General features: G+C 40.4%; 1 protein-coding gene across 1 annotated transcript in view; it reads left to right on the forward strand.

Annotated features, from left to right (window-relative positions):
• The first annotated feature begins 575 nt into the window (after positions 1-575).
• PMFBP1 (polyamine modulated factor 1 binding protein 1) overlaps positions 576-21,702 on the forward strand; it is a 48,697-nt gene continuing 27,570 nt past the window's right edge. Inside the window, exons 1-4 of the mRNA XM_024556256.2 lie at positions 576-626; positions 7,403-7,558; positions 17,473-17,715; positions 20,704-20,925. Of these exons, the coding sequence (XP_024412024.2) occupies positions 576-626; positions 7,403-7,558; positions 17,473-17,715; positions 20,704-20,925 (672 nt within the window). The remainder of the gene's footprint in view (positions 627-7,402; positions 7,559-17,472; positions 17,716-20,703; positions 20,926-21,702) is intronic.

Consider the following 21,702-nt stretch of genomic DNA (forward strand, 5'->3'; position numbering starts at 1 on the left):
CAGCTATTTCCAAATTAATACTTATAAATTAGCGGCAGCTCCTCGTGGAGCAGTAAGGGAGCTTGTGTGACTTTGGGTAAGTCACTTAGCCTCTCTGGGCTTCAGTTTCCCCTTCCATAAAATAGAAATAGTAATAGTATCTACCTCCCAGGGTTATCCCTAGAATGAAGTTGGGCTGTGCACATTCCGTCTGGTTCATAATTAGTGCGTAATGTTAACTATGTTTGAGCCATAGAATACTTAGAAATCTAGAAAGTAAGCTCATTTCAGACCTTTCGCTTTCTAAGAAGGATGAATTTAGAATCTATTTAGTGGTGTTTTGTTTTTGTGGGGGCTTTTTGGCGGACGGGGAAGATGTAAAACCATGGTCGTCTTCCTGGTGAAGGTTTTAACACTTTTGGAAACACAAACAGATGGGTAGGCAAGTAAGTATTACTAACAATTGGGGAAATTTTTCTGAACTCCCTGCTGAGAACACACATCCAGATGGGAAAACCTTTAAAGGGCTGAACTCATTTATACTTTTTCCATCTTAAATTTTTATACTTTTCCAGGTTTATAACGAAGCTCAGAAAATGCTAAAGCTTAAAGGAGAAATGAGAGGTGCCAAGGGAATGAAAGATGAGGTAAGGCTAACTCCTCTACAAACACGGAGTTGAATCTTTGTTACAGGCACTTCTTTTCAAGGTTCATGATTCAAAATTTCAGTAATAAGCATCCAAAAATATCATGACGGAGGTGGGCAGCAGGGCACAGGATTTAAGAGTCCACACTTGATCGAGGTGGGTCTGCGTCCACACCTAACTGCAGTTTGACACTGAGCGTGTGGCACACCCTCTCAGAGCTTCCTTCACCTTACCTGAAAAATAGGAATAATGAGCACCTATTTCAAAGGCTTGCTATGAGGATTCAGTAAAATACTGCATGTAAAACACTACTGCTTGGCACACAGAAATCACTTAAAAATATGAACTATTGTTGCCGACATTCTCTCTTTATCTGGAATGATAGGGAACTGGAGTGTTCTGATTAGTCTAATAATTTTGTCAAACCATGTTTATGTATTCCCTGACTTGTTCCAGAAAGGATTTGAGAGGTATGTTTTGGTTAGCGTAGGGTTGTCCCACATGACATATGCTTTTTAACAGACCTCCTATCAAGAGGTAAGAAGCTTCTAGAAGTGTTTCAGCTCCTTTCCTGCTGGATTAGCAGAAGGAGCCATACAGGATTCGCTGAGAGTTCTGCAGGAATCAAGGATCTGGAATGCATTTTCTGGAAGGATATTAATTCTTTCAATTGATATCTATGGAGTCCCTTCAATGTGTCAGGCATTGTTCTAGGGGCTGGGGATAAAGCACTGAACAGAACAAGGATCCCTGTTCTCATGGAGCTTACTTCCTTTTTTTTTTTTACATTCCTTCCTTAAAATATATTTTATTGATTATACTTTTACAGTTGTCCCATTTCCCCCCACCCTTTATTCCCCTCTGCCCTTCCCCCTCTCTCCCACCTCCATTCCCCCCCCTGAGTTCATGTCCATGGGTCATACATATAAGTTCTTTGGCTTCTCCATTTCCTATACTATTCTTAACTTCCCCCAGTCTATTTTGTACCTACCATTTATTCTTCTTATTACCTGTGTCTTTCCCCTATTCTCCCTCTCCCCTACCCTGCTGATAACCCTCCATGTGATCTCTATTTCTGTGAATGTGTTCCTGTACTAGTTTGTTTTTGGTTTTTTTAGGTTCAGTTTGACAGTCGTGAGTTTGCTGTCATTTTACTGTTCGTATTACTGATCTTCTTTTTCTTAGATAAGCCCCTTTAACATTTCCTATAATAAGGGCTTGATGATGATGAACTCCTTTAACTTGGCCTTATCTGGGAAGCACTTTATCTGCCCTTCCATTCTAAATGAAAGCTTTGCTGGATAGAGTCATCTTGGATGTAGGTCTTTGCCTTTCATGACTTGAAATACTTCTTTCCAGCTCCTTCTTGCCTGCAAGGTTTCTTCTGAGAAATCAGCTGATAGTCTTATGGGAACTCCTTTATAGGTAACTGTCTCCTTTTCTCTTGCTGCTTTTAAGAATCTCTCCTTATCTTTAACCTTGGGTAATGTAATTATGATGTGCCTTGGTGTATTCCTCCTTGGGTCCAGCTTCTTTGGGACTCTCTGAGCTTCTTGGATTCCTGGAAATCTATTTCCTTTGCCAGATTGGGGAAGTTCTCCTTCATTATTTTTTCAAATAAGTTTTCAATTTCTTGCTCTTCCTCTTCTCCTTCTGGCACCCCTATGATTCAGATGTTGGAACGTTTAAATGGAAGTTCCTAAGCCTCTCCTCATTTTTTTGAATTCTTGTTTCTTTATTCTGTTCTGGTTGAATGTTTCTTTCTTTCTTCTGGCCCAAACTGTTGATTTGAGTCCCAGTTTCCTTCCCTTCACTGTAGGTTCCCTGTGAAATATTTTTCTTTATTTCACTTTTTATAGCCTTCACTTTTTCCTCTATTTTGCGACCATATTCAACCATTTCTGTGAGCATCCTAATTACCAGTGTTTTGAACTCTACATCTGATAGGTTGGCTATTTCTTCATCACTTAGTTCTGTCTTTGGAGCTTTGACCTGTTCTTTCATTTGGGCCACTTTTTTTGTCTTGGCGTGCCTGTTATATTGTATGGGGCAGAACCTTAGGTATTCGTCAGGGCGGGGCAACCCACCTCCCTGCGTTGTGGCGCTGTACGTGGGGGAGAGGTCTGAGAGGGAACAATGCCACTTTCTCTGCTCTCTACCAGCTTTCAGTCACTTCCCCTGCTACCCACAAGCAAATTGGGCCCTCTTGGTGCTGGTTCCCAGGTGGGTTTGTGTTTGTGTACATTCTAGGACCCTGTGGGTCTCTCCAACGAACTCTCCTATGAGGCCGGGAGTTTCTCCGCTGCCACAACCCCCACAGGTGTTTTCAGTTAGAGGTTTTGAGGCTTTATTTCCCTGCATTGGAGCCCTGGGTTGTGAGGTCTGTCTCACTCCCATTTGTTCCTCCTGGTTTATCCATACGCAAATGTGGAACTGCCCAGTCCTCCAGCCACCGCCTTGCTGTGAGTCTCCTCTGCCCTGGCTGCCCATCTCCACCCCTCCTACCGGTCTAGACAGATGTTTCTTCTTTAACTCCTTGGTTGTTGGACTTCCATACAGTTTGATTTTCTGGCAGTTCTGGTTATATTTTGTTTTTAAATTTGGCGTTGTCCTTTTGGCTGTGCAAGGCAGCACAGTGTATCTACCTACGGCTCCATCTTGGCTGGGAGTCCGGGAGCTTACTTTCTAGTAAAATAATTACTCTCCAAGGATATGATGGAGAAAGTATGTGGCAACTACCCAAGTGCCAATAAAAGTTGCCTATATTCCATAGGTGGCTGACCTTTGCCACATGCCATGTATATCCTGAACCACATACTTTATACAGTGTACCTATTTTTAAAGAATTTAGAACACAATAAAATACAAGATATACTCATTCTTCATTATATGAATGTAACTGGTTACAAATTTTTTGCTCACAGACAAAACCTTTTATAATGCCCATTAACTCCCATCATAAGTAATCAAAAATTCAATGTTCCTATAGATGGAAAAGTTAGTAGTAATATCACTAACAGTGTTTGAAACTACTGTGGATAACTGTAAACTCTATTATTACACATGCAAAATGTAAAAATTCCTGAAGCAATGTTAATTTTTAAGGTTGCCTGCTTTTTAAAACATAACTCTCTATACATATATATGTTGAATGGCAGTGGTGGTTAAAGTGGCTTTTCATTGTTGGAAATTTGTCATTATCCTCAAAGAAGATAATTTCCCGAAAGTGATGACCTTTATGGTGTTGGTTGATGCCAAAATTACTCTGGAAACTTCCACCCAAGCTTTCTTGTTTATTCAAGTGCCAAATGCCTGGGAATGCTGTCATCTGAAATCTTTATAATGTTCTTGGGATTTGAGAGTGCTGCAGAATCACAAGCTTCGGTTTAACATCAGCATATTCCCAGAAGAAGATGAGACTGTATGTCAGTACTTTGAACCTAGAGCAAAATTTCTTCCCACCTTTTGAAATGTATGTTCAAGAAGACATGCTCTTTGAAAAAAAAATCCATTTAATCAATACAGAAAATTTGCTTCACTACATAACCTGTTTTCCAATAACTATCATGAGTTTGGTAACACCTGCAGTATCAGCACTCACCATTTTGCCTGTGGTTGGATGATGTCACATGCCGTCAAGCTAAGTGACCAGGTTCCAACCTCATCTAAGCAAAACTGGGAATCTAAGCACTTGGCTTATGTAAGTGAAAACTAACCTAGCATCACAGGCTTGTGATTTCGGCCATCATTAATGACTTCAGGGTTAGGACACGATCAGATGGTGCCTGAGGGTCAGCGTTGTGATTCTTAGTTCATCTCGTGACCTCGTACTGGTTACAGAGCTTTGATTGATGAAATGTCAGATTAAATCAATTCTTATGACATATTGATACTCAAAAGGCATCTGCCTGGAATTTAGCCTTCAAAAAGTAGATAGGATTAGAAATAGTGTACAGTGACCTCTGTGCAAGATATTAGCAAGAAATTAGGTTTACTGGAACCTCAGAAACATTTGCCTTTCTAGAGTCTGAGGTGAGCACCGTCTCTTCTTACAATTTTCTACAGTAAAAAATAATATGTGATTCAAGGAAATCATTTTATTGCTCTCCCAGCATTTCCACTCCTGTTCTGATTAATAAAAAACCCTGTACTATTTGGCCTTTAGCAGTGAATGGTTAAATTTTGATTTCAAAAGTAAATTTCATTTGACATCCAGCAAAACATATTTGTTATTCAACTGGTTCAGGGAATCCTCATAGAAAGGTTATTTATTTCAAAACTCATGGGTTATGAACAAAGAAATTGCCTCAGAGACTCTGGGTCCATGCTAATGTCCAAATTAGATGAGATCATCTACATTAAAAATCTAATTCTGTAGTCCTGGTCATGCAACAGAAAGGGGCTAGCAGGTCTTCAGCCCAGAGGACATCCAAAACTGGAGGAAGGAGGGATTTCTTCCTTGTCCTGAAAGAGAGAGGGCATTTAACTTTTGACTTAAAGAGGTTCAAGTCGTATAGCGTTCGTACTTCATTGGTGCGTCCACAGTGTGCCAGGCTCCCCGGTGACCTGGTCCTCATCTTAACTTTAAGATGCAGATATTCAGCATCAAGGCAAGAAGAGTACAGGGCATTTGGCACTTCCATAGAGCAGGCATTCTATTGTCACCTAATCCGTTCATAAATGTCAAAGAAAGACAGTCCTAGAGCAGGAGGGGAGGGGATCTGTAGGGTCTCACTCCCAAATGAGCCTCTGTATCCTATTCTTACCATGGCAGCCGTTACAAAAGGGATTTAAAGCATTGGAATCAAACTGCTGCTCCTGGCTGGGACAAGGATTTTGTTTTCCAGTTAGAAAACAGTGTCTGTACTCTATTCTTTTTTTTTTTTAAGCTGCTCTACACATATTTTCTTAAGTGAGTCACTGGTAATTGTCTTAATGGTAATTACATGCTTGGGGCAGTTTGACATCCACTGTTATTTTTCTGAAAGTGAGGAACAAGGGAGGGGGAGGAAGAGGGAGAGTTTTGAGATAATGAAATACTTTTAATGACAGAGCCATGCCGTTAACCTAATTAAACTGTAAAGTGGAAAAAAAAGAAAAAGTCCAGGTACTAAATGGAAATGAAGAAATAAATCAGCTGAGACAGCAGCACTTCTGGGAAACCTTCTGAATTCCGCATACTCTGACATTGTCGTGTCCGATTCTCGTGGTGATTCTCTGGCCCCCCTCAGCCATGAACAGAGGTCTCTTAAACTGACCTGTCCGGTAAGGCTTGATTTATGATGTCCATATCAGGTCTCCTGCACTAGGAATGTGTGTTATATAGCTCATATATTTAGGAAGCCAAAGCAGTGGGCTATGGTGACAGAGCACTGGCTACATGGTCAGGAGAGCCGAACTCTCCTCCTTCTGCTGCTAACCAGCCTTGGGACCTCGTTGCTTGGATCACTTTCCATTTCTTTGCACCCATGGCTTGTGTGCCTTTATGCCTGCAACTCTCTTAGAAGAATTGCCCTTAGGCTGTTGGGGTCACTTTGCCCACAAGAGCAGAAAGCTTGAAGTCCTTGGCTGCTTACCTCCCATGCAGCTGCCCTTAGCCATTGACTGGCTGATGCCGAGTCTGACAGCCCAGCTTTCAGTGCATCTAATCAGGAAAGGCCTTGAGGTGTAATTTACACTCCAGATTTCCCTGTGGGATCAGGCTAAAGCTACAGCCTGCAGGACTATGTCTGAAATCCTTCCCTTGCTTGGTTTCTTCCCCTTCTCTATCCTGCTTCCCCCACTTCCTTCCTGATTGCTCTTGGAAGTGTTTCTTTAATAGGTGCCATGAATCTTCACCTTAGAGCCTGCCCTGAGTAATCTAACATAAGACAGGTACCTACCATAAAAGCACCAGTGTCAGTTCCAACATCTGAAACTCAGAGGCGGTAGACGGTACCTGTCCTCATGAGTGTTATGAACAGTCTGCACAGTGTTAGTTAGGACTAAAGCACTGGACAGGTTCACAGAGGGCTACTTCCTAATTTCTTTTCACACTAATGGCAGCCACCCGCAACACTGGGAGTCAAAGGTGGCACCCTAGGGTAATGGAGCACCCCTCCTTACCACAGCTCCACACCCCAACCCCACCAAAGTTGCTATGCTTCATACTCTCTGTTAATGATCTCGATCACTAATTTCCATTCTGACCTAGCAATAATTAACCAATCTTTTTCACTCATATTCAAAGGCAATGATCTTATATAATCAGCCCAGGGATTTTACTTTTATTCTCATTGGTATATGTCTCCAAAGAAAAAGCACTAGGTTTGCAGGTGAGGGAGGTCTTTTAGTTTAGCAGGTAGGAGAGATAGTTAAGAGACTTCAGAATCCACATCAACTCCATCACTGATTCACTAGTCTTGACAAGTTCATCTGACATCTCAATATGTTAATTTTATCAGTGACAGAACCATTAATATTTATAGACAATCCATGAGGTGCCTGGAATCATTCTAGGCACTGGCTTCCTCTTGAAAAATGGGGGAAGTGTCTGTGATGCACCTACAGCAGTGGGCAAAGATTAATTAAATAAGTAATTGTCTGAATAATACAGAGCACTCAGACACCTCGAAAGTGGAGAATATGTAAATGTTACACAGAATGAGTAATAACAGCAGAGAGAAGATGGACAAATTTTCAGCAAATTTAAAGTCTCTGTCAACCAGTTAAGTGAATGAAAGTAAGCATTTTCTTGATGGTTTATAATTGATGCTTCTGTTTTTCTGACTGCATAGGGAGGGGAAAGAGACAGAGAAGTGAGCAGCCTAAACAGCAAGCTCTTGAGCCTGCAAGTTGACATCAAGAATCTACATGATGTTTGCAAGAGACAGGGGAAGACCTTGCAGGAGAATCAGCTCTGTGTGGAGGAGGCGATGATGAACAGCAGCCATGTAAGTGTTTCAGCAGCTCCTACCCACCTCTTCTCTCGTGACTTCCACTCTGCTTCCGTTGTCAGGAACAGTAATAGAAAGTTCTTCCACAAGAGCATTTACTGAGCAAGCAATGAGAGAATTAAACACATCCCCCACCACCCCCCCACACACACCCATCCTGCCCTCAGGACTTTTCAATCTAGCTGTCTCCAAAGTCATCTATATCTGAGGCTCTGTCTTGTCTTTATCTGGCCTTTCACACCTGTGGATTTGCACCACCTGCCGCCATTGCCCTGCAAGACCAAATTACAGTTTTATAAGGAGAACGGCATCTTCTAATGCATCTTACACAAACTTCTAAGTTAACAAAAAATAACAATCCTTCCACCTGCTCAGAGGTGTCACTGCTCATCGGTGCAGCAGGTGTTCTTTTTCTGTCAAATAAATAGTTGGGTTTTTTTTTTACATTTAATATTATTTTGTATTAGTTTCAGGTATACGGCATAGTGATTAGACAGCCACATACTTTACAAAGTATTCCCCCTGCTATTTCCAGCACCTACCTGGCAACTTAAACAGTTATTACATATCTAATAATAGTTATTACAATAGTTATTACTATATTTCTTATGCTGTACTTTACATCCCTGTGACTATTTTATAACTATCAATCTGTATTTCTCAATCCCTTCGCCTTCTCACCCAGTTCCTCAACCCACCTTCCTCGGACAACCATCAGTTTATTCTCTGCATCTGTGAGTCTGTTTCTGTTTCATTTGTTCATTATATTGTTCTTTAGATTCCACTTATAAGTGAAATCATATGATATTTGTCTTTCTCTGACTGACTGACTTCACTTATCATAATACCTTCTAGGTCCATCCATGCTGTCATAAATGGTTAAAATTTCATTCTTTTTATGGCTGAATAGTATTCCATTGTGCATGTTTACCACAGCTTTTTTATCCACTCATCCATTGAAGGATACTTGGGCTGCTTCCAACTCTTGGCTCTTATAAATAATGCTGCAATGAATGTAAAAGGGCATATATTCTTTCAGATTAGTGTTTTGGGTTTCTTTGGATATATGCCCAGAAGTGGAATCTCTGGGTCATAAGGTAGTTTCATTTTTAATTTTTTGAGGCACCTCCATGCATTAGGTTTCCATAATGACTGCTTCAATCTGCATTTCCACCAACAGCGCACAACGGTCCCTTTACTCCACATTCTCGCCAACACTTGCTGATGGTTGATTTATTGATGATAGTCATTCTGATAGGTGTGAGGTGATATCTCATTGTGGTTTCAATTTGCATTTCTCTGACAATTAGTGACATTGAGCATCTTTTCATATGTCCATTGGGCATCTGTATGTCCTCTTTGGAGAAGTGTCATTCAGATCATTTGCCCACTTTTTAATTGGATTGTTTGTGGGGGCGAGGGGGGATGGAGTTGAGTTGTATGAGTTCTTTATAAATTTTGGATATTAACCACTTATCAGATGTATCATTGATGAATATGTTCTCCCATTCAATGGGTTCCCTTTCCATTTTGTTGATAGTTTCCTTTGCTGTACAAAACCTTTTTAATTTGATGTAGCTCCACTTGTTTAGTTTTTTGTTTCCCTTGCCTGAGCAGATATGTCAGAAAAAAAAAAAAGAGAGAGAGAGAAATGTCTAAGATTTTACTGCCTATGTTTTCTTACAGGATTTTTATAGTTTTGAGTCTTATATTTAAGTCTTTACTCCAGTTTGAGTTTATTCTTGTATGTGGTATAAGAAGGTGGTCTGGTTTTTTTTTGTTTTTTGTTTTGCATGTATCCAATTTTCCAAACACCATTTGTTGAATAGACTCTCTTTACCCCATTGTATGTTCTTGCCTTTTTGTCAAATATTAATTAACTGTAATAGGTGTGGGTGTATTTCTAGGCTCTCTATTCTGTACCATTGATCTATATGTCTACTTTTTTGCCAGTTCATGCTGTTTTAATTACTATGGCCTTGTAGTATAGTTTGAAGTCAGATAACATGATTCCCCCAACTTTGTTCTTCTTGCTCAAGATTGCTATGGCTATTCGGGATCTTTTGTGGTTCCACATACATTTTTGGATTACTTATTCTAGTTCTATGAAATACATCATTGGTATTTTTATCAGGTGCTCTTCATTGCCACACCTGTAGCTCTCTGCCTGCAGTTTTTCTTCTTGATGCAAGAACCCAATCATAGGATGAGCTGAAGTGCAGAAGAGTCAATGCCTCTAGAAGCAGCCCCCAATCAATGACTGATGGAGAATTGGTGAATTAAATAACCTATCTCCCTTACCCCTCAGTGAGAGGTAATTCTTGGCATGCTTTTTGCTCTGTTCCCAAGTTCCTCAGTGGGACCCAGTGCCAGATGCCCATGGTGGTAACTAGCTTGATAACACACCCTTTCACAGCTTCCTTCCCTTCCTTGTCTTATTGTCCTGCTCCATTACCTGAGTTTCCTAAGATCACCTCCCACATAAACTACTACTTGATACTCAGTTCCTTGTCACGGGGCTTGCTTCCAGTAGTGCTCAAGCCAAGATGCTCAGTAACACTTGTCCTACGCACATGTGAACAGAAATACCTCCTGGCATGACCATCTTTATTGAGACTGTGATTTTGAACTAATACTTATCTGTTGCCTAAGCAGTTCATCAGCTGAGGCAACCTCATTTCAGCCTGAGGTTTTCTCTCTTTGGAAATTCTGGCACTAAGTCCTTAAACCAGTCTCTAAATTTATCCACAAAAGCTAGGGGGCCAGCCGGAAAATATTTTTCCAAAGTTCTCTAAATACTTTGGGTTTCCAAGAATTCCTTACTTTGCAGCCTTCATTTCCGTTTAGGGATTTGAGTTCTTGGCAACCATAAAGCAGGTACTGGTTGCACAGACCGATTGCTGGACCCCCAAGTTAGCTTCTTAGATGCTGTGTAAGCAACCATCATCTTCTTCAGCATTTGTGGTCAGGAATCTGGTCTCTCTTCATTTGTGTGTTACAGTTCTCCCAGGACTTACCACTTCCCTCTAGAAACCACGATTGTTTCTCTGTAATGCCCTAAAAATGCTACCAACAAAGCAATTCCACCTTATCTTACTAAGCACTGCTGTCCTTTCCCCAGTAAGTCACAACAAATGTAGAGAAATCCATTGGTTTTTTAAATGGATCTCAGGAAGGCTATTATCATAATTTACTTCTTTCTAAATATTAATGTTTTAGAATATTTTCACCATTCCTGTCACAAGTTTATTTATTCCCCAAGTCAGGGAAAGCCATGTAGCTTATAAATACCTGGCAACTTGGAAGGAGAAAGATATTAAGTCACATTTTATTATTCTAATTGCCCAGAAGGTCTAACAGCTTGAAACAAGCTTTAAAACAGGCTCTTTTTTTCCTAGCACTTAGTGCAGAATTTAAATTGCAGGCTCTGCATACAAATATACAATTCGATGCAGACTTATACTCATGCACTCAGAAAATCCCCGCAAGATCTGCCTCCCATGAGGAAATGTAATATGGGAACAAAGGGAAACCCAAGACTTTCTGAAATACTGACTGATATCTAACAAGGAGCTGTGGAAATAAGCAGGAGGTCAGAGTTCAAGACCACAGTTATACTAGAAAATTAAAATATTATATCAGATGTTATGTGTAACGGAAGGAGTGGCAGGAAAGGTGTGGGTGATGAGGAAAGAAGATGACATGACCTTGTAAATCAAGAATGCACTGTGTTCTAAAACCCTGGAACAGAGCTGGGACTAAAGGAAAGCAAGTGAAGTGCCCAGGTGTAAAATTTAAGGGGCATTCGCCCTCAGGTGCCATCCCTGCACTTGTTCAACTTGGAGACTGAGATCTTTCCTGTTAATTGCATATCATTTGCTTTACTCTAGTCCCTACCCTGCCCAGGAATCAAAAGAGGGCCTCAATTAAAATGAAAGGAGAAAAGAACAACAGAGATATTGTGATGGTCAAACCAGAAAGAGGAAGGGTCTCTTTGAACAATTTCCCAGACTTCTTTGGCCCTGGTGGTAGCATGGGGAGAACATCCTGATATTCAGTAGGGCTCAGATTGTCAGACTCATCTTTGAAGTGTAAGAAGGACATTAATTTTAGCATAAAACTCTGTAAGAACTTTGATTTCTGCAGATAAAAGTAATTAGTTGAGTATGTAAAGATTAATAGACTTCCAATGAAAATTATCACAGAGATATCACTTTGAATCATTGGGAATGAAAAAAAAACATTAAGTGAATATACTAAAAGCAATGTGGGATCTTAGATTGAATCTCGGAACAGAAAAAAACACATTCGTTGAAACACTGATAAAATCCAAATAAAGTATTAGTTTAGGTAACGGTAACCTACCAGTGTTAATTTCTTAGTGTGGACAAAGGTACTGTGGTTAGGTAAAATGTTGACATTAGGGGAAGCTAGGTAAAGAGTATATGAGAACTGCCCTGACTGGAGTGGCTCGGTGGGCTGGGCACGGTCCTGCAAACCTACTGCTCACGGGTTTTATTCCAGGTCAGGGCACAAGCCTGGGTTGTGGGTTCCCAACAGGTTCCTAGTTGAGGCGCGCGAGAGGCAACCTATCAATGTTTCTCTCGTGCATTGATGTTTCTCTCTCTCTCCCTCCCCCTCTTTCTAAAAAATAAGTAAATAAAATCTTTTTAAAAAGAGTACATGAGAACTGCCTGTACTACTTTTGCAATATTCTGGAATGTAAAATTATTTCAAAGTAGTTAATTTTTAAGTGCATCTCTGGTAGGCAGAGATCACTGATGAGAAAAGGTCTGAACCATGAAGACGTATCCAAAAGAAATGCATGTAACTAAACACGCAGTTCCACATTCAAGGAAGTATAAGAAATGCAATTTGTAGAAGGTATAAATACAACAGATAAACCTACCTAGTGATCTAAGGTTAAAACAGAGTTACAAGAGAAATATCTCAACACCTCAAAAAAGGGGCAAAGATGTTCATGACAATGACAGGAAAAACATGAGACTTCCACTTCTCAAATGAAGAAAAAATATCAGCAGAGACTTGGTTATCAGAACAATGCCAGCCTGAGACAGAAGATGCTTATTGAAAATTAAAATAGGGAATAAAATGGTTAAAAAGTATTTTGAAAAGACCGCTTTGGGCAAATCAGCAGGGCCTTATGACATACTTTGAAGAGTACTTAAGGAATGGCAGGTGTTATTACATAGCTGCTAGCAATTATTTTTGAGAACTCAAGAGAATAAAGAAAGTCCCTGTAGATTGCAAAAGGGTAAATGAAGTGCTCATCTTTTTAAAAAGGGAAAAAGGACAATCCTGATAATTATAGACCTGTCAGCTTAACTTCAATATCAGGGAAAATATGGAACTTAACATCAATCAGTTAGCATCAACTTGAAAAGCTCAGAGTATTGGGTGGAAACCAATGTGACTTTTCCAAAGTAAATCACGCCAGGCCAATTAACTTCCTTCTGTGATCAAGTGGCCACATGGGCACAGAGGGAGCAACAGCTATAATTTCTTTGACCACAAGTAGGGCTAAAATGTTGACTAAATATGGGAACAGATTCCTACAGGTGGCCAGTGCTTTCCATCTTCTAAAACAGTTGAGGTGTGCCCTGGCTAGTGTGGCCCAGTGGATTGAGCGCCAGCCTGCAAACCAAAAGGTCACCAGCTGGATTGCCAATCGGGGCACATGCCTGGGTTGTGGGCCAGGTCCCCAGATGGGAGCATGTGAGAGGCAGCCGATCGATATTTCTCTTCTTCTCTTCCTCCTGTCCCCTCTCTCTAAAAATAATACATGCATACATACAAACATACATACATACATACATACAATTGAGGTCTGGATAGAAACCTGAGAAACATGGTTGGGCCAGATGGCCTCCAGAATCAACTCCAACTCTCAATAGTCCTTCTAAGAATTAATCTGACTTCCATTAAATCATTTCCAACTTGCTCATTTCCTCCAGATCTTAGTTTAAAGGTCAAAGAAGAATCTAATAAAATGCCTGTCTTCATTAGAAAGAAAACTTTTTTAAAAGAAGACAAAGAAGCAATAGGAAATGCATTAATGCCTTTATGATGTTGCTCTTTGGCACATATAAGTGATATGTAGGCTTAATCCATAGCATGTCATTTTCTATTCATTTAGAATTAAGAAAAATAATCTTCTGAATACTTAAGGATAAATATGTAGAAATTTAATAGGTCTCAAATAAGTCTAGGCATTTATCCAAGTCTTTGACATGTGATTCCTCCAAACCACAGGTAGCTATAGTGTGCATATATATAAAATTCTCATTCATGAAAACTGTTTCTCTGCATATATGAGCCATCTTTGGGTCTTTATAACCAGACAAATTAGGGCAGGTGTTATGTTTGCCCCATACTGGAAGATTTAAGTAAACTCTTATCATCTGGTTGGTCTCTTATCATGAAGCCAAGAGAAACAGAATTTTGGCAAATTTTGATAATGATTTCATTGGGCATTTGCATCACTAAAATAAGCCCTTCTGACTTCTGCCTACCCCCAAATGTTCACTCCGTTGTCTTAGTTCTATCCATATTAAGAACTTTTTCCAAGTAGCTCTTCACCCCCCGCTTCCCTGTATAGATAGAGGAGTTGGGCTCTTGAAAACCTCTCTATACACATGTGTGTACCAGCACACATGGGCATGTGCGCACACACACACACATTATTCCCAAGTCCCTTCTCTCTGAACCTCATTTACAGACAAGGTGTGAGAATAACAACATTCTTATCTTGAAAAGAATGAAAACACTTGACTGAAAACATTTAATATAAGTGCTAGAAATTATAGCTACATAAAGTAAATACAAAATTCAACTTTGTTTGGCTCAGGAAAGAAATCTTATTAGCTTCCTCCCCACCCCTAGTACCCGGATACTCAAGCCAAGAGTTCAGCTTGTCTTTGCCTAGGATTTCTTTTACCTGGTGACCATTGTGGTCAGTTTTCCGTCTGTCTTCTCTGTCTGAGGGATTAAGGATGAAATAAACTTCCAGGAGAGCCAGAAAGAGTAAATCAGATTGAACCTACACAATCAGCTGTAAACTTTCTGGTTCTGAGCTGGGCTAAGCCTCCCTTATCTGTGCTGTCCCCATCCACTCTCACTAGAAGGGATTTTCTTCTGGGTCTCAGCTCCTACTTAATCGATCTCATTAAAATCCCATCTCTCCAGTTACTCAGACCAAAACCTTGGATGACCATCATCTCCCACCATCACACATCTAACACAGTAGCAATTCCTGTGGGCTCTACTTTCAAAATATATCTACAATCCAACCATTTCTTCCACCTTCTACTGTTACCACCTTGGTCTAAGCCATAATCTTCCTTGCCCTCACTCTTGCATTAGCCTCCTGGCTGGTGTCCCTGCTTCCGCCTCCCTAGAGTTGGTTTTCAGCAGAACAGGCAGCATGTCCTTTGTAACATCTAAAGGAGATCAGGTCATTCCCCTCTGCTCTGTACCCTCCAATGGTCTTTCCTCTCCCTGAAAAGAAAGGTTAAAGTCTTTAGAATGGTATATGTTGTCCTAGAGAACCTCACCTTCCTTTCCTTTCATTTCACCTGGTACCACTCTCCCCTTTACTCAGCCAGAACAAGTGACTCCTCAAACACCTCTGGGCCCCTCTCACCTCCAGGCCTTACCACTTGCTGTTTTTTCTCCCTGAAGTGTTCCTGCTGTAGACTCCCGCCAGGCTCCTTCCCTGTCTCTCTCAAGTCTTGGCTCAAATGTCACCTTCTCAGTGTGGTCCTCCAGGAAAACACTTAATTCAGAATTACAGTTTCCTCCATCCTGGCATTCCTCCTCTCCCTCCCCTGCTTCACTCTCCTCCATAGTATTTTGTTCTTTTAATATACTACATAATTTACTTTTTTGACTCTCTCTCTCTCTCTCCCCTTCTCCCTCTCCCTCTCTCTCTCACTCTCTCTTTCCCTCTCTTTCCATCCCTCCCCACCCCCATTAGGTGCAAACTACATAAAGGCAGAAATTCTATATGTTTGTGAACTTCTGTATGCCCATTACCTAGTACAGTGCTCAGCATATAAAGGTGCACCATAATATTTGCTGAACAAGCTAATTAAATAAAAATATAATATCCACACAACAGCTACTATGTTAATATTCATAGCAGCATTATTTATAATAGCCAAAAGCCAAAACAATCCAAATATTCATTAACTGGTGAACAGATGAACAAAACATGGTATATTCATACTATTTAGCAATACAAAAAATAGCATACTAGTTCTTACTAGAGCCTGGATGAACCTCAAAAACATTATACGAAGTAAAAGAAGACAAACACAAAAGATGAAATTTTATACAATGGCATTTATATGAAACATCTGGAAGGGTAAATCCATAGAGGCGGAAAGCAGATTAGTGGTTGCCTGGAACTTAGGGTAGAACAGGAGTGACCAATGGGCATGAGGGGGTTTTTTGAGGTGATGGAAATGTTCTAAAACTGGATTGTGATAATGATCACACAGCTCCATATTGCTACAAATCATTGAACTGTACACTTGCAATGGTTGGATTTTATGATATCTAAAGTATACCTCAATCAAACTGTTTAAAAAAAACAGTTAATTTTTTTCAAAGTCTGAAAGTATTCCATTAATGAGGCCAAGGCTACAAACACAAATTCTTGGGAACCAATGAGAGTGCTCATTCTCTATGTTAGTTCCTTCTCTCTTTCAATACCTAGCTGTGTATGAATCTCTAATCTAGGCCCTCTAAGTGCAGACATGGCCCCTGCCCTCCAGGAATTTATAATCTACTTACCATACAAGATGCACCGAGATCACTACAATGCAAGGCAATGTGAAATGCCATGTTAAGGACATGCCAGTAAAGTCTATGGTATTGATGCAGACATCTTTGCAGGGAAAATGGAAGGAGAGCAGGATTTGGACAGGGTTTTAAAGAATGAATAAAATGATAATAAGCAGAGAGAGGAGCTAAGGGCTACCCACAGGCCACCCTCATCATCCACCTCTCTTCCATACTTCATCAAGCATGTTGGGCAAGAAAATATAGACACATTAGTGCAAATATCTCAGCTGTTCTAGATAAAAAATTCAGGGATATATCCTACCCGCAAAATACTTAATGCAAAGTAGGTGTTCAACATATATTTATTGAAGGAATGAATGAAAATGTAGGATGGGTCTAGAAGCATTTCAGGGGAATTGTGGATTGGCAGGGAGATCTCTCTCTCTCTCTGTCTCTCTCTTCTTCCCTCCCTCTTCTTCCCTCCCTCTCTCTCTGTCTCTCTCTGACATACACACACACACACACACACACACTCAACATCTGCAAGGTCATATCTTCCATCAGGAGGAGAGACAGAGACAGGCCTGAACAGTCTCTGCCCCCCATTTCCCATCATCCAGAAACCTGTTTCCTTAAAAGCTTACCCAGGAGTTTACCCTTTGATCTAGGCATTATTAATAATTGAGATTAGTTCAAGAACCGTGACCAGAAATCCATTACCTTCCAGGTCAGTTGTGTTATCTTTATAGGTGAAGACAACACATAAACATATTATCACAAATATCTTTATACTGCTCTCTAGGTCCTTCATGTGTGTTTTTTCTTCTGACCTAAATAAGATGAATGGTAGATTTAAATAGTAAGAACAAACGATGGGTTTTTTCTTCTTTTAAATCCTTCTTATAGAGTGGAAATACAAAGTGATGTTTCATTGTGAATAAAGTGAAGTGTTTAATAAGCGCTCTGTAGATGAAAAGATAAAAGGGTGGGTAGATGGATGTGAATGGTGGGTGTGAATGGTTGAACAAATGAAAGAAATCAAAGAATGAATGCATCTTACCAATACGCTAAAGCCTTTTCTGTATATTTGATCTCAATTGCAGAATAAAAAGCAAGCATTAGCATTCGAGGAATCACAGATGGAGTTCGGGCCCAGTAAACAGTGCCATCTGAGACAGCTCCAACAACTCAAGAAAAAATTGCTGGCCCTGCAGCAAGAACTGGAGTTTCGCACAGAGGAGTTACAGACTTCTTACTGTTCCCTCCTGCAGTATCAGTCCGTCCTAGAGAAGCAGACTTCTGACCTGGTTCTTCTTCACCATCACTGCAAACTGAAAGAAGATGAGGTATAGACAGACTTACTTTGGAAATGTCTCATATGCCCAGAAATCAGGCCAAGCCTACTAGGAAGCGAACATTGGACTTACAGAGGGGAGCTTTGCAACATCTCGAGCAGGTTTTATCAACTTTCCCTCTTTAATTCTTGATTACTTTTTTTGAAGCTGAGCAGAGAGAACTAAACAGAATAGCATAATAGGGTGAGAGCTCCAGTATTAATACATGTGGGGTATGTGATACATGTGTGTGCACACGTGTGTGTACAATGTGTGTGAAGGATCGTGGTTCCATTTTATTACCATTATAATTTAAATGCAAAAGAGTCTAGGTCTCTGAGGGTTATAAAAAAAGAGCATAAGGTCTATTAAATGAACCATTCTTAGAAAAATTAAGTTTTGATAATCTATAAGTTCCTGGCACTGGCACAGTTGATAACATAGCCAGACATTGAGTCTGAGTCAGTCATTGAGAATACCAGATCAGTCATTTTGTTCAGATGGCAGTTTGAGATCATCTGGACTTAGTTTAACTATATTCTGGACATTCATTTCTATGCACGTCCCAGGGTTGTATTTTTTTTAAACCAAAGAGAGAATCCTTATGGAATCCCAAATAAACTCCAAAGAGCAAAGCTATAAAAGAATTTAAGCCAGTTGAGCAATGGCAGCACTAGCATCAGTAAAACCATGGGCTCTAAGTAATGGGACAGGCAGCCTCCGCTGGCGTTTCTTCCTTTGCCTTTAAAGATAAACTTCCAAGGCCCATCTTGGATGGTGCTGGTGCTATTGCTCTGTGTGTGTGTGTGTGTGTGTGCTGTTGCTTAAGGACTAACTCCAGGGGCTTTATGAGGGGCCTTAAAGAACACAGAATATTTTTAAAGGGAATATTATGGCCAATGAGAATTTGTTAAAAGTGTTGGGTGGGAAAGGAATCAAGAAAGGATATCCCATAAAATATAACCTGGAACAAAGCTGGTGAGCATAAATCATGGTGTAATAAAGCTAACACAGGACTGTTGTTGAAACTCAAAATTCACTATAATTTAAACAAAAGTCTAGCCTGGATAAAGTGGCCCTGAATTAGTTGTGATTTTATTTGGCTGCATATAACGGAAAACTCCCAAGTAATAGCACTTACATAAGATAGTTTTTTCCTATGACATATAAAAAAAAGGTCCAGGACTGTTATGGTAACTGTGTGTCATCGGGTACCAAGAGTCCTATCTTTTAGCTCTACCATGATCAGCTCAAGCCTTCCATTTTTTAGGTGGCTGCTGGAGCTCCAACCATCACATCCTTGATCCAAATAATCAAGATAAGGTTGGGGAATGTGGAGAGAAAGGCACACTCTCCCTTTTAAGGATACTTCAAAAGCCCCACACACTTTCACTTATATATCAGTGGCCAGAGTTAGTCACATGGCTACAGCTAAAGAGCCTAGGAAATGTGCTGTTTTAGTGAAGTGCATTGCTCTCCCAAATAAAGTCAAGGCGCTATTACTAATGAGGAAAGGAAGAAGTGATGCAGCAAGTAGCAGCAGCAATAGCAGTCACTGATACAGATCCCAAACCTGGAAAGCACTGGGAAAATTACTTTAGGCGATCTGCCAAACTCCCTCAATATTTATTACTCGGAAGCATCAAACTTCTGAGTAAGATTGGGTTTCCCAACAGCAGACCCCAAGACAAGGAGATGGATACAGGTAGTTAATTCAGGAGGTGATCCTAGGAAGCAGGATGAGAGAGTAGAGAGTAAGTCAAAGAAGGACAGGGAGCCCAAAAAGAAAAGCTATTAAGATCACTGTTGTAGACAGCTGGGGTTTAGTCCCTGGAGAACTCTGGGAGATGGTGCAGAATATACCCCAGTCACTGATTGAGGACTGCATTGAGAGTATTAACTCCCCAGTACTTGTAACCTGCCTTGTGCTCCTCTGCGTGGGTGGGCCCCTAGGGCCAGAACATCTCTTAGGCAGAGTTGAAGATGCTCGTGCTGGAATGAATTTAGCATGCAAAGGATTGCTGAGTGTCAATGGGATATGAGCAGGCCACTGGCAGCTTCTATTATAAACATTTGAATATAAAATATTCCTTTCCTCTTTCTCCTTACCTAATAAACGCCTCCAACTAAATGATCCTTTCCTAAGAAGAATCTCAAATGGCAGGCAGCAACTATAATGAGCTTAGACCAATAGAACATTGTTCTATTTTAATTCTGCACTGAACTATTTGAACCAAAGTTAAGACTTCCTTGGCAATTCTTTGTTCTTAACTCCTTCCATACATGTAATTCAAGCCGTACAATTTAGCACTATCCACTATGTACAGTTGTTTGCTAATTTTAAATCATCTCTCCCCAAAATTGTCAGAGTTTATAAATTCTGAGTGAGGAGCCTATGTCGTATGGCATTATGTATCCCCTCAGCACCCAAGACATTGTTCATGAGCATTCAATAAATATGTCAGTTGGTTGGCTAATTAATTGATGAGGAAGAAAAGGAATCTAAATAAAGATTGTACAAATCCCAGAGGAACTTCGGGTCATGGTCCCCCACTATCTCTAGGGAACTTTGCTGACATGGAGCTGTGTACACAAGGTGCTCTACATTTTCTAAATTAGCCCTCTAGAGAATACCTAGGGAAGAGAGAATGCTGGCATTTCAGGCCCTTAAAAAATGGAACTATACAAATTAATTCCTATTAATCAGCTAACAAGTCTTTATGAAGCTCTTACTACATGCCAGGCCAAATGGAAAATAGACATGGTCCCTGCCTTTAAGAAGCTTACCATCTAAATAGGATAACCTTTTTTATTTCTAATCATTAACAGTCTGATATTATATGTTGTAGCTCTTAGATCTGTGCTGGGTCTGTTCTGCATATCTGTGTTTCTTAAGATGAGTTAAGATATAAGACTCTTCTGCATGGAGTGTTAGAGCCACATTCTTTCTTCATTAGATGCTTCTCTGGGTTCAATGTGGTTTCATTCCTGCACCAACAGGTGACTCTCTATGAGGAGGAAATTGGAAATCATACTGGGAGCACAGGGGAGAAGCTCCACTTGGCACAGGAGAAACTCGCCTTGGCTGGGGACAAGATTGTCTCCCTAGAAAGAAGCTTAAACCTCTACAGGGATAAATACCAGACTTCCCTAAGCAACATTGAATTACTGGAGTGCCAAGTGAAGATGTTGGAAGGGGAGCTCAGCGGGATTGTCAGTCAGGTAGTACTTAACCTAGGCCTCTCAAACCAGGAGGTCCCCTGTAACAGTCCCAGCCTTCTCCGCCAGAAACCCAGACTTTCAACCAGATGTCATTCCTTCCCTTGAATTACAAGGCCCTCAGCTTTGAACATCCAGCCTTCACGTCCCCTTTACATTGTTCCTTTGGAACTTTGAGGCCCTTTATCAATATAAAAAGTCCCCACTTCAAATAAGGCAGAAAATGAATTACCAAATGCGTTCTCAAATCTTTCATGTTCTCATGAGGGTCTGGCGAAGGGCTTCTCTAGGTCATAGGACTCGTGCAAATCATGACTTCAGGATCAAACAGGCGGAGAAAGACATGAAACATGAGACAGAAAAGCCCAAATGCCTGAATTTGTTTTTTTCCAGGTGCTTCTTTTTAATTACACAAGTAATATTCAACACAATGATATAGGCTCTCTAGACAGAAATATGGAAGTCAAATGTGAACGTCCACCTTCAGCCTCCTCCACGCCACTCTTTCCCTTGGCAATCCCTTAAGTAATGTGTTGGGATTCTTCTCCAGCCTTTGGTGTACAGTTACAAATATAGTTAGGATTTTCTTTTTACCTAAATAGATAATTTTATGAATGTGATTCTACAACTTGCTTTTTAAATGTATCTCAATTTCTTTTAGTTACTACCTTGTATTCTATAGCATGACTGTACCATCTACTGACCCGTTTGTCTATTACAAATAAGCTGTAAGGGACATCCTCATTTCTGTGAGGTAATTTCCTGAAGTGTGATTGCTGG

This window comes from Desmodus rotundus, chromosome 12 (assembly GCF_022682495.2).
Source record: "Desmodus rotundus isolate HL8 chromosome 12, HLdesRot8A.1, whole genome shotgun sequence".
Lineage (NCBI taxonomy): Eukaryota > Metazoa > Chordata > Mammalia > Chiroptera > Phyllostomidae > Desmodus > Desmodus rotundus.